The sequence below is a fragment of the Piliocolobus tephrosceles genome, chromosome 16 (genome assembly GCF_002776525.5).
Source record: "Piliocolobus tephrosceles isolate RC106 chromosome 16, ASM277652v3, whole genome shotgun sequence".
NCBI classification, from domain to species: domain Eukaryota; kingdom Metazoa; phylum Chordata; class Mammalia; order Primates; family Cercopithecidae; genus Piliocolobus; species Piliocolobus tephrosceles.
In genome coordinates this window covers 36,251,017-36,262,504 of record NC_045449.1, presented here as the reverse complement: position 1 = coordinate 36,262,504, position 11,488 = coordinate 36,251,017, and the positions used below count along the sequence as shown (strand labels likewise).

The 11,488-nt window shown below is 43.8% G+C and overlaps 1 protein-coding gene across 1 annotated transcript; it reads right to left on the bottom strand.

The window, feature by feature from the left end:
- Nucleotides 1-481: 481 nt before the first annotated feature.
- Nucleotides 482-10,718, bottom strand: MRPS23 (mitochondrial ribosomal protein S23). Its single transcript, XM_023204582.1, has 5 exons — nt 10,610-10,718; nt 9,912-10,082; nt 1,888-1,965; nt 1,629-1,755; nt 482-934 (listed from the first exon to the last, which is right to left on the bottom strand). The coding sequence occupies exons 1-5, from the start codon at nt 10,651-10,653 to the stop codon at nt 782-784; spliced, it is 573 nt and encodes a 190-aa protein (XP_023060350.1). The 5' UTR covers nt 10,654-10,718; the 3' UTR covers nt 482-781.
- Nucleotides 10,719-11,488: the final 770 nt, after the last annotated feature.

The window sequence follows — 11,488 nt, the reverse complement described above, 5'->3', positions numbered from 1 at the left end:
CTTGTAGGTACACCTTGGCCCCAGAGAGGCAGGTGGATGCTGGTGGAGAACATCACTTAAATTAGCCGCCTCCTTCTTGGCAATCCTGTTATCTACACCATAGGAATCCAGTCTTTAGCTGGATATAACCACTCATTCACTTATTCATTCAGCAAGTATTTACTGAACAGCCTAGTCTGTGCAGACCTATGTTAACTGTCTCCAGCACACTCAATCCATGACATTAAAGTTACAGTTTTGGCCTTTGTGCATTAGCAATGACAGGTCCTCACTCTTACCACAAAGCTTGGCCTCTCAAGTGGAGAGATAATCATTCGTTTTATAGCAAGAAGTACAAAGATTCTCTGCAGACAAAACCAGTTAGCCAAGGGACCACACCATGCGTACACGTAAAAGTTTGATGGATCAGAAGAAATATGTACCAGGGAATCAAATGTAGCCAGCCCACATACTAACAAACATCAAAGCAAGCCTAGTCAGATTGAGTCCCATTTGAACAATCTTTATAAAGGTTTCTTCATGTTATTTACAATTCAAAGTAAATTTACTTTATAAACAGCTAGGGAATTCTTTATTTAGTAATATCCTAACATAAAAGTTCGCATAACTGCTTCTGTCAAACCATGATACCGAGCTTTATGACAACCCAGAAATAACTAAGAGAAGGCAAACATAATACCTTAGAGATCAGGAAACATTTACACAGTTCAACTGTTTAAAAATATCTCAACATTCAGCCAGTGAGTAGCGTGAATGCCAGCAGACACAGTATACAGGTCCTTCAGGGAGGCGAGAGACCTTTCGACTGGTCTGCAGGTGCCTCCAAATGCTGGTCCTGTGGAACTTCTTTCTGAGTCTCGTTCTCTTCCAACGCAGTCTGTGGTCTGACACTCAACTGTTCGGATTTCCAGGAATCGTGACTACCTTCATGTTGCTTAAAAGACCAGATGTAAGTATCACACTGGTGTTATTATTTTCACTCAATTAATTGGCTAAAGATATATAACTAAGCACATTCTGTCACCGAGTGAAAAATTTAGCACTAATATCTCAGATCCAATTCTACTATAACAAATAGTAAACATGATTTTAAAAAGTCTATAGAACCACAATTTCAAAAGCCCTAATGAGGACTCACTTGTTTCAAGTAGCACTCATTACCACAAAATTCTAGTATATTCAGTGTAACAGTATGTGACCTGGAGTTTAAGAACATAAGCCAAGGTTAGGGAAAGAAAACCAAGTCTCTCTTTAACTTCCATCAGATTGGCAACTCTGGTCAACTCTCTGCATCTGCAGGTTCTACATATGCAGATTCAACAAACCACAGATCAAAAATATTTTAGCAGTAAATAAATAAAATAAAAAATAACAATAAAAAATATAAATTTTTTAAAATAGAGTATAACTACTTACATAGCATTTACATTGTGTTATGTAAGTGATTTAGATATGATTAAAGTATATGGGAGGATATGTGTAGGTTATATGCAAAAACTACAGCACTTTATAAAAGGGATTTGAGCATCCGTGAATTTTGGTATCCACAGGGGCCCTAGCACCAATCCCCTGTGCATACTGAGGGACAACTATAAACCCAGTAACAATTTTAACAATGAACTACTCACAGTCCTTGCTTCGCCAACTCGTCTTAAAATGACACCTTCTGCCAATAAAGCCTTCCCTGTTTCCACAAATAACTTCTCTTCATCTGTTTCTCCAAGTTTCTGCAGCTCGGTGTACTTCTCCACAAACCTGTAATTCCAAGCAGTCACATTTTAGGTCTGTTTGTAAGCGTTGTTAAGACACGCTGTTACACAGTATCAAATGGATAACGAAATCCTTAAAAAATAATATGAATAGCCTAGGACTTATAAAATGGCTTACCGTTGACAGGTAGACTTGAAGTTTGGATTGAACAGATCAAAAGCTCTTTGACCAGACCCATACACTGAATAAAACTTCCTAGAAAATGCAAACAACGTAATATAAATCGGATTATAGACTGTGAATGAGAATAAAAGAAATAAAGAATAAGTGCTAGTTCCTGAGGAGTTAAGTACAGTACAACCCACAAAGCCTAAGCTGGACAGTTTTGTTTTTTTAGATAAGTAATGCACACATGCACATGGTAAATACATCAAATAGCACAAAAGGGTGGCCAGTGAAAAGTAACACTCCCTCCCATGTCTGCACCCCAGCCCCCCAGTTCCCTTCCCAGGAAGCAACACTAACCAATTTCTTATATATCCATCCAGAAATATTCCACTAATATACTAGCATATATGCACTATCATTCCCTGTCCCCAGCCACATTTTTAACCCAAAGAACAGTAAACCTTGCTCTACATCTCGCCTTTTTAAAAACTGAGGTATGGCTATGCACAGTGGCTCATGCCTATAATCCCAGCACTTTGGGAGGCTGAGGCAGGCAGATTACTTGAGACCAGGAGTTCAACATGGTGAAACCCCATCTCTACTAAAAACACAAAGAAATTAGCAGGCATGGTGGCATATGCCTGTAGTCACAGCTACTTGGGAGGGTTAGGTGGGAGAATTGCTTGAATCCAGGAGGCAGAGGTTGCAGTAAGTGGAGATCGCACCACTGTACCCCAGCCTGGGCGACAGAACGAGACTCTGTCTCAAAAAATAATAACAAAATAAAAATAAATAATAAAAACTGAGATAAAATTCACACATCATAAAATTAACTCCCCCTCCCCCCCCCAAAGAGACAGGGTCTCACTGTGCCACCCAGGCAGGCAGCAGTGCTGTCATCATAGCTCACTGCAGCCTCAAACTCCTGGGCTCAAGCAATCCTCTTGCCTCAGCCTCCTGAGTAGCTGGAACTACAGGTTCGCAGCACTACCATGCCTGGCTAAGTTTTAAATTTTTTTGTAGAGATACAGTCTCACTATGTTGCCCAGGCTGGTCTTGAACTGCTAGCCTCAAGAGATCCTCCCACCTTGGCTTCCAAAAATCCTGGGCTTACAGGTATGAGCCACTGTCCCCAGCCCAAATTTAACATTTTTCAGTGTGTAATTAAGTGACATGTAGAAAACTCACAAAGCTGTGCAACTAGCACCTCTATCTAGTTCCAAAATACTGTCATCACCCCCAAAGGAGGCACTGTATCTGAATAGTCACTCCCCATTTCTCCTCCCTACATCTTGCCTTATCAGTGCATGGAGATTGTTTCCAGTCCTTTGCTACTCTAAACCGTGCTGCAATCATTATCTCTTTATAATTTTAGCGCACCATGTAAATAAGTCTGTGGCATAAATTCACAAATGTAGTATTACTGGATCAAGGTATGTGCCTTTGTAATTAAGCCTTCCAAATTGCCAAAATGCTTTCCAAAGCGGCCGCACCAATTTACATTCACATCGGTAATATATGAGTGCCTATCTCCGCACACCCTGACCAAATGACATTCTCCAGCTGAGCAGGGAGGCTCATACATATAATCCCACCTGCTTGGGAAGCTGAGGCAGGAGGATCTTTTGAGGCCAGAAGCTCACCACCAGCTTGGGCAACATGGTGAGACCTGAGACCCTGTCTCTAAAAGAAAAAGAAACAAAACAAAACGAAACCAAAAAAATATATATACACACACACACACATACACATACACACACATACACATGAGCCAGCTGCAGTGGCTCACACCTGTAATCCCAGTGAAAAAAAATATATATATATATATTTAGACCAAGTGTGGTGGCTGATGCCTGTAATTCCAGCACTTTGGGAGGCCAAGGCAGGAGGATCACTTGAGGCCAGGAGTTCAAGACCAGCCTGGGCAATATAGTGGGACCCCATCTCTACAAAAAAATTAAAAATGAGCCAGGAATGGTGGCATACACCTGCAGTCCCAGCTACTCAGGAGGCTGAGGTGGGAGGATCACTTGAGACCAGGAGGTCAAGGCTGCAGCGAGCCATGATAGGCGCCACTACATCCCAGCCTGGGTGAGATCCTGTCGCAAAAAAAAAAAAAACACACACACACGTTCTCCAACTTTTTGATCTTAGCCAACCTGATAGGTAAGAAACCAGAACTCTTTATAGTTTTAATTTGCTTTTCTTTTGAAAGAGACTGGACATCTTTTCGAGTTTAAAAGCAAACTGAATTTCCTTTACTGTGAACTCTCCAAGTTCTTTGTCCGCTTTTTAATTTGATGGCTGCTATGGACTAAATGTGTCCCACCAAAATTAGTATGTTGAAATCCTAATCCCCAATGTGATGGTATTTAGAGAGGGAGCCTTTCGAAGGTAATCAGGTCGTGGTAATCAGCCCTCATGATGCGATTAATGCCCCTATAAGAGATAGGAGAGCTTGCTTCCATTCTCTGCTCCTCTCAATGTGAGGAATCAGGAAGACAGTCCTACCCAGAACCTGACCCTACTGGCACCCTGATCTCAGACTTCCCAGCATCTGGAACATTGGAAAGATGTTCCAATGGAAAGACATTTCGTTTGTTTATAAGCCACCTGGTCTAGGGTAATTTGTTATAGCAGCCCAAACTATGACAGTGGTCTCTTTCTTAATGATTTCTAAGCAAACTTTGTAGCCACATACATAGAAAATTAGTCCTTTGTCATACTGCAAAAGTCCATTGCAAAGATCTTTCCCAGTTTGTTGGCTGTCTTTTGATTTTGCTTATGGCACTTTTTTATACAGAAAATTTTAATATTTTCTTTTATGGCTTCGGAGTTTTACATCATGCTTAAAAAGACCTTTATCACTCAGATGATTTTTTTAATTCTCCCATGTTTTCTTCCAGTACTGTTATGATCTCACTTTTTACACTTAGGTTTTAATACATCTTTTTGTTTGTTTCATTTATTTTGTTGTAAGTTCGTTTTTTTTTTTTAAGAGATGGGGTCTTGCCATGTTGCCAGGCTGTTCTGAGTGCAGTGGCTATTCACAGGTACAATCATAGTGTACTACAACCTTGAACTCCTAGACTCCAATGATCCTCCTTCCTCAGCCTCCCAAGTAGCTGGAACTACTGGCATGCACAACCACTCTATAAGCTTTTTTAAATATCAAAAACACCAAAAAAAAAAGAGGGCCACAAAGATAAAGCTTCAATAAATTATATAAATATAAGATATTTTGGCATTAATAGAAATTATTTTTATATGTTCTGACAACAGTAAAAAATTTAAAAATAAAAAAAGAATTTAAAGAAATAATATTTAACAGGCTGGGCATGGTGGCTCATGCCTGTAATCCCAGCACTTTGGGAGGCTGAGGTGGGTGGATCACTAGAGGTCAGGAGTTCAAGACCAGCCTGGCCAACATGGTGAAACCCCGTCTCCCTAAAAATAAAAAAAATAAAAAAAATAAAATTAGCCGGGCATGGTGACACATGCCTGTAATCCCAGCTACTCGGGAGGCTGAGGAGAACTGCTTGAACCCGGGAGGCGGAGGTTGCAGCGAGCTGAGATTGAGCCACTGCACTCCAGCCTGGGAGAGAGAGACAGAGCAACACTCTATCGCAAAAAAAAAAAAAAAAAAAGTAGTATTTAACAAGAGAGACCAGTAAACTATTCCACATTCTCCCATCATTTATCACCCAGTTCCAATGCTATCTACAGCAGAAGCACAAATGATTTTTTTTTTTAATTTTTTTTATTTCTTTATTTTTGAGACGGAGTCTCACTCTGTCGCCCAGGCTGGAGTGCAGTGGTGCAAACTCGGCTCACTGCAACCTCCACTTCCTGGGTTAAAGCGATCCTCCCACTTCAGCCTCCAGATTAGCTGGGACTACACATGCACGCCACCACGCCTGGCTGATTTTTGCATTTTTAGTAGAGATAGGGTTTCACCATGTTGCCCAGGCTGCTTTCGAACTCCTGACCTCAAGTGATCCACCCGCCTCAGCCTCCTAAAGTGCCGGGATTATACCTGAGAGCAAAGCACAAATGATTTTAATGTATCAATGAACCACAAAGTGCATGCAATGGGTCTGAGAAGAAAGGTGCTGAAAAAGCATCTAATCTCCTTAAAGATCTCATGTCCTATGCCGAAAATTTCCAAGTATAGCAAGAATATACTTGTCCTGCTACCTTAAAAGAGTGCTGGGGTTAGGGGTCCCAATTGGCCTGGGCCCCAATTCAGAACATAATAACCTTATAAATTCCATTTTCTAGCATCCTGAAATAACAGTAAGAATAACGGATGTGTATTATCAAAGTAAATTAGACACATTCATTGGTCTAAATATTTAAGAGAAAAAGGAACTAGACAAATTCTACGTACTAAAAGCTAACTAACATCAGTATTCAAGGGGAGGGGCTTTGTCAGTAAACTCCTAGTGAGAGATTTACCACTTATTTAGATCTCAGATAAATATATAGGGATGCTAAATGTGGCCATAGAAGTGGTTTCTAGCCTACCGTTCCTGAAATTTTTTCAGAAAACTAATAAAACTCTGATGGCCATTCTCCAAACAGTCCCAATTCTGGCCCTCCACCATTCCTCTCCAAGGAATTTTCTTGCATTTTTCTCCACCAGCCTCGTAGTTCATCTGTTCATTAATCCATTAGCTTCTTCAGTCAAGAGACAATTAACAAGCAACTTATATGTCACACATTGGGCTAGGCACTGAAGTTACAGGAATGAATATGACAATGCCTGGCCCATGACAGTGCTTAATGAATGTTTGTTATTGAATAAAAACAGGGCATTTGTAATGTAGAGCTATTAAAGACAAGCTAAGGCCACAACAGGGGCAGTATGAACAAAGTTCTCAGGGCATACAAAAGGGGAAACATGAAAACTGACTGGCAGCAGAAAAGTAGTCCCAAAAGAGTTCTGACATCTATTTTTTTTTTTTTTTAGTATGAAAAAAATAGAGAACTTTAAAGATATTGTTAAGAAGGTTGCTAGGAGGCTGGGCACGGTGACTCACACCTGTAATCCCAACACTTTAGGAAGCCGACGCGGGCAGATCACAAGGTCAGGAGTTCGAGACTAGCCTGACCAACATGGTAAAACCCCATCTCTACTAAAAATACAAAAATTAACCAGGCGTGGTGGCGTGCGCTTGTAATTCCAGCTACTCAGGAGGCTGAGGCAGGAGAACTGCTTGAACCCAGGAGGTGGAGGTTGCATCGAGCCGAAATTACACCACTGCACTCCAGCCTAGTTGACAGAGTGAGAAGCCATCTCAAAAACAACAACAACAACAACAACAACAAAGAACGTTGCTAGGAAACCATTAGAAGCACATTTTCTGTGACTATTTAAGTTTTGGGAAAAGGAGAGTGAAGGAGGGAAGAAGATTAAAGAATGAATATTTCTACTAGTTTCAACCCCTCATTTGCACTTTGAAAGATAACTCAGAAAAAGAGAGTTGAGTTTACTAAAAAAGACTTTCCCAAACCCTCTAAGCCTAAAGGCAATGAAGCCAGCAAAAAGAAAAAGTGGGTAGATTTGAATACATAAAATACTTCAGTGCCTAGCACAATGTTTAGCACAATGCTTACCATATAGAAGGCACCAAAAAAATTAGTGGAATGAAATAACCAACTTCTATAAATTAAACAAGCATTATTAACAACAAATAACATAAAAATAAATGTCTGGAGTGTGTGTCAAAGACTTAGTATCTTCAATTCAATAAAGAATTCTTACTGATCAATAATAACAATTATTAAAATAGATAAAGAAGACAGATATTTCAAAAATAAATTCAAATGGCCAATAATCGTGAAAGTAGAGAAACTTGTCAAAGAAACAGAAATTAAAATCTCTAGACACAATTACTGGTTGTTTTTTTTCCAAGACAGTCTTGCTCTGTCGCCCAGGCTGGAGTGCAACCTCACTGCAACCTCCGCCTCCCAGTTTCAAGCTATTCTCCTGCCTCAGCCTCCTGAGCAGCTGGGATTACATGAGCGGGCCACCACACCCAGCTAATTTTTTAATTTTTAGTAGAGACAGGGTTTCATCATGTTGGCCAGGTTGGTTTCGAACTCCTGATCTCGTGATCCACCCGCCTGGGCTTCCCAAAGTGCTGGGGTTATTATTTTTAAACTACCTAGATCAGCCAGGTGTGGTGGCTCATCCCTATAATCCCAGCACTTTGGGAGGCCAAGGCAGGCGGATCATCAGGTCAGGAGATCGAGACCACTCTGGCTAACACGGTGAAACACCGTCTCTACTAAAAATACACAAATTAGCTAGGCGTGGTGGCGGTCGCCTGTAGTCCCAGCTACTCGGGAGGCTGAGGCAGGAGAATGGTGTGAACCCAGAAGGCAGAGCTTACAGTGAGCCGAGATCGCGCCACTGCATGCCAGTCTGGGAGACAGAGTGAGACTCCGTCTCAAAAAAAAAAAAAAAAAAAAAACTACCTAGATCAGGACCCTGTGTCTTTTGGAGACAGGGTCTCCCTCTGTTGCCCAGGCTGGAGTGCAGTGGTGCAATCTCAGCTCACTGCAACCTCCACCTTTCTAGGTTCAAGCAATTCTCCCACCTCAGCCTCCAGAGTAGCTGGGACTACAGGCACCCACCACCATGCCCGGCTAATTTTTGGTACTTTAGTCAAGACGGGGTTTCACCATGTTGCCCAAAGTGGTCTCGAACTCCTGAACTCAGGCAATCTGCCCGCCTCAGCCTCCCAAAGTGCTAGGATTACAGGCATGGGCCACCATACCTGGCCCAGAAAAAAAATTCTTAAATAATCATTACCAATACTGACAAGGATAAAGTAAGAACTCTCAGAAACTGCTAATCAGAGTGTAAACTAAGACAACTCCTTTTTTTTTTTCGGTAGAGAGAAGTCCTGCTATGTTGCCCAGGCTGGTCTCAAACTCCTGGGCACAAGCTATCCTCACCTACGTCTCCCAAAGCACTGGGATTATAGGCACAAGCCACCACATCCAGCCTGTGATTTCTTCTTTATGCTTTCCTCGTGTATCTAAATTTTCTACAAGTAGCATGTGTTGCTTTCAGAACAAAAGAGGAAATACTCTTGCCACTGAGCTTAAGAAAAAAAGAGAAAAGGGATGCTAAAAAAATAAAGAAAGAAAGAACACATGATTTTCCTTTAAATTCCTAGTGATTTGTCTCACTCTGTCGCCCAGGCTGGAGTGCAGTGGTGCAATCTTGGTTCACTGCAACCTCCACCTCCCAGGTTCAAGCAATTCTCCTGTCTCAGCCTCCCGAGTAGCTGGGACTATAGGCACCCACCACCATGCCTGGCTAATTTTTGTATTTTTAGTAGAGACGGGGTTTCACCATATTGGTCTGATTCATCTCGAACTCCTGACCTCAGGTGATCCGCCCGCCTTGGCCTCCCAAAGTGTTGGGATTACAGGCGTGAGCCACCGCGCCCGGCCTCTCTTAGACTTTTAAGCATCCTTTCATCTGAGTGGCTTCAAAGATCCGGACTACTAGATCCATAGACCACGTTCCTCCTATCTCCACTCCTGGAGAAGGCAGGCATAATGATCACCATAAGCTTGGAGTCAGAGATGTGATTCTCAGATCTGCCACCCTCCTATGTATTTAGTAATTACAAGAAGTTAGCTAATTTCCTGGAGCTTCGTAGTCTCCTTGAATAAAATGGAAACAACAATACCTTCCTTGTAAGTTAGAGTAAGGCCTTTAGAGAATGATAATGCTTGCAAAGAGCTTAGTACAGTGCCTGGCCCAAAGCAGATGCCCAGAAACAGGCAGCTGTAATTGCAATGATCTTTCAGTTGCTGGGCTCCAGATTCTACTTTTCAGAACTTCAGTTTCACTATGGGGAAGGGGTGCTGACTCCCTAATTTGGCTAGATAAGCCTTCTCCACCGGGCAAGCCCCTGACTCAATTTCATATGTGAATTCCCAGACTGCTACCGAAACCTCCCCTTCTTCAGTTCTGTTGCCTCCTGTCCACTACAGGGCTGAGCACTCACGCTCTAATCTGATCCTCGTGGTACCAGATGTCCTGGATGGAAGCTTTGGCTTTGCCATATCGCAATCGGGGTCTTTGGAAAACGGGCTCCCTCAGCGGGGGAAAGGCGTCATATACGTCCAACCACAGGGGTTTCTCCTTCAGCACCCCGGCCCGAATCAGGTTCCGAGTCCTTAGAGAGGGAACAGAACGAAACTGGGTCACTTGCAGTAGCCTGCCAAAGCCCCTGAATCAGTCTAGCACAGCTTGGGACATTAAAGGTATTACCCGGTCTGCAACACAGATCGGGGGAGGACTGCTCCCCACCTACAGGGAAGGTCTGTCCACATCCCAAATCAAACTAACAACGCTCAGGGGTTAAATCCCTCTATCTTCTTTTGTGCGTCCCACCCACGTTCGGTCACGGAAAAATGCAAGAGCGGTCTAGTCAGGCCCTTCCTCCCTTCCTCTTCCCAGAGACCTCCACTCGGGGAGAGGCGGCTGCAATAATCTTTAACATGACACATAAACTCAAGGAGAGGCATCCTCAGGCACAACTATTCCGAGCCAGAAGAAAACATGAGAGTCTCACCCAGCTCAGCCCCCGCACCCTGCAGAACGCCTCGCCCTGCTCAGGTCCGCCCCAAGGAAGAGCGTGACCAGCTGAGAACCCCAGCCTGGGGGAAGCACCCTTAGCCCACCGTGCCTCGGAGCACACACCGAGAGAAGACGCTCCCTACGGTTTCCAGCCGGCTACCTGCCATGATCTGCGCCTGGGATCAAGCGTGACTAGCTGCTACCGGAACCGGAAGCGGCTGCTCCAGTAAAGGGCGCATAAGTTGCTGGCCGAGTCGAGGATCACTGTGCTTTTACCACAGCCCCTGCGGGAGAGCGGCGCAGGCAGAAGCAAGTGATAGGCCGAACGGGAGCGCTCCGAGGTTACTTGCCAGGTTCAGGCAGGAGCACTCGATAGCAGAGCCAAAAGGGAGGGAGCGAGCCAAAGCCGGACAGAAATAATAAATGACCGAGCTGGGGGAGGGATTCATTATGGTGGTTGCTTTACTCTCTGTCGCCTTGTTGAGCCAACTCCTCTGAAAAGGTGGAGCCATGCGGAGGAGAAGTAGTGGGGCAGAGCGGGGGTGAGGCGCAGCCTACGGTCCTGGGGAAGCCAACAAAGGCCGAGATTTGAGGTCACCAGCTCTAGGCCCAGGCTGAGCCTAATGTTGTTCAGAGTCACAGACTACGCAGAAGAAAACGAAGGCCGGAGAGGGGCCGTCACTTGCCCAGCGTCGTGCTAGATTTCGGGCCTCCGCCTCTGGCTGTGTAGTGCTCCCCCTAAGCACCTCGTCTCCGGAGTGCCACCTGCATCCACGCTAACTGGGATGCTGGCTGCAACTCGTGTTTCCCGCGGCCGGCGTCGCGGGCTACCTCCTCCTTGGAACTCGAAAAGTGAAAGTGTCCGGAACAAACGCCGAGAAGGAAACGAAAAAATCTGCAGAAAGTCATCTCTCAGTGTTAAACTGTAAAAAAATATAAACTGTGTGTAGCGTATACCCTTTGACCCAGTAATCGTATTTCGGGGAAAGAATCCCGTGGAAA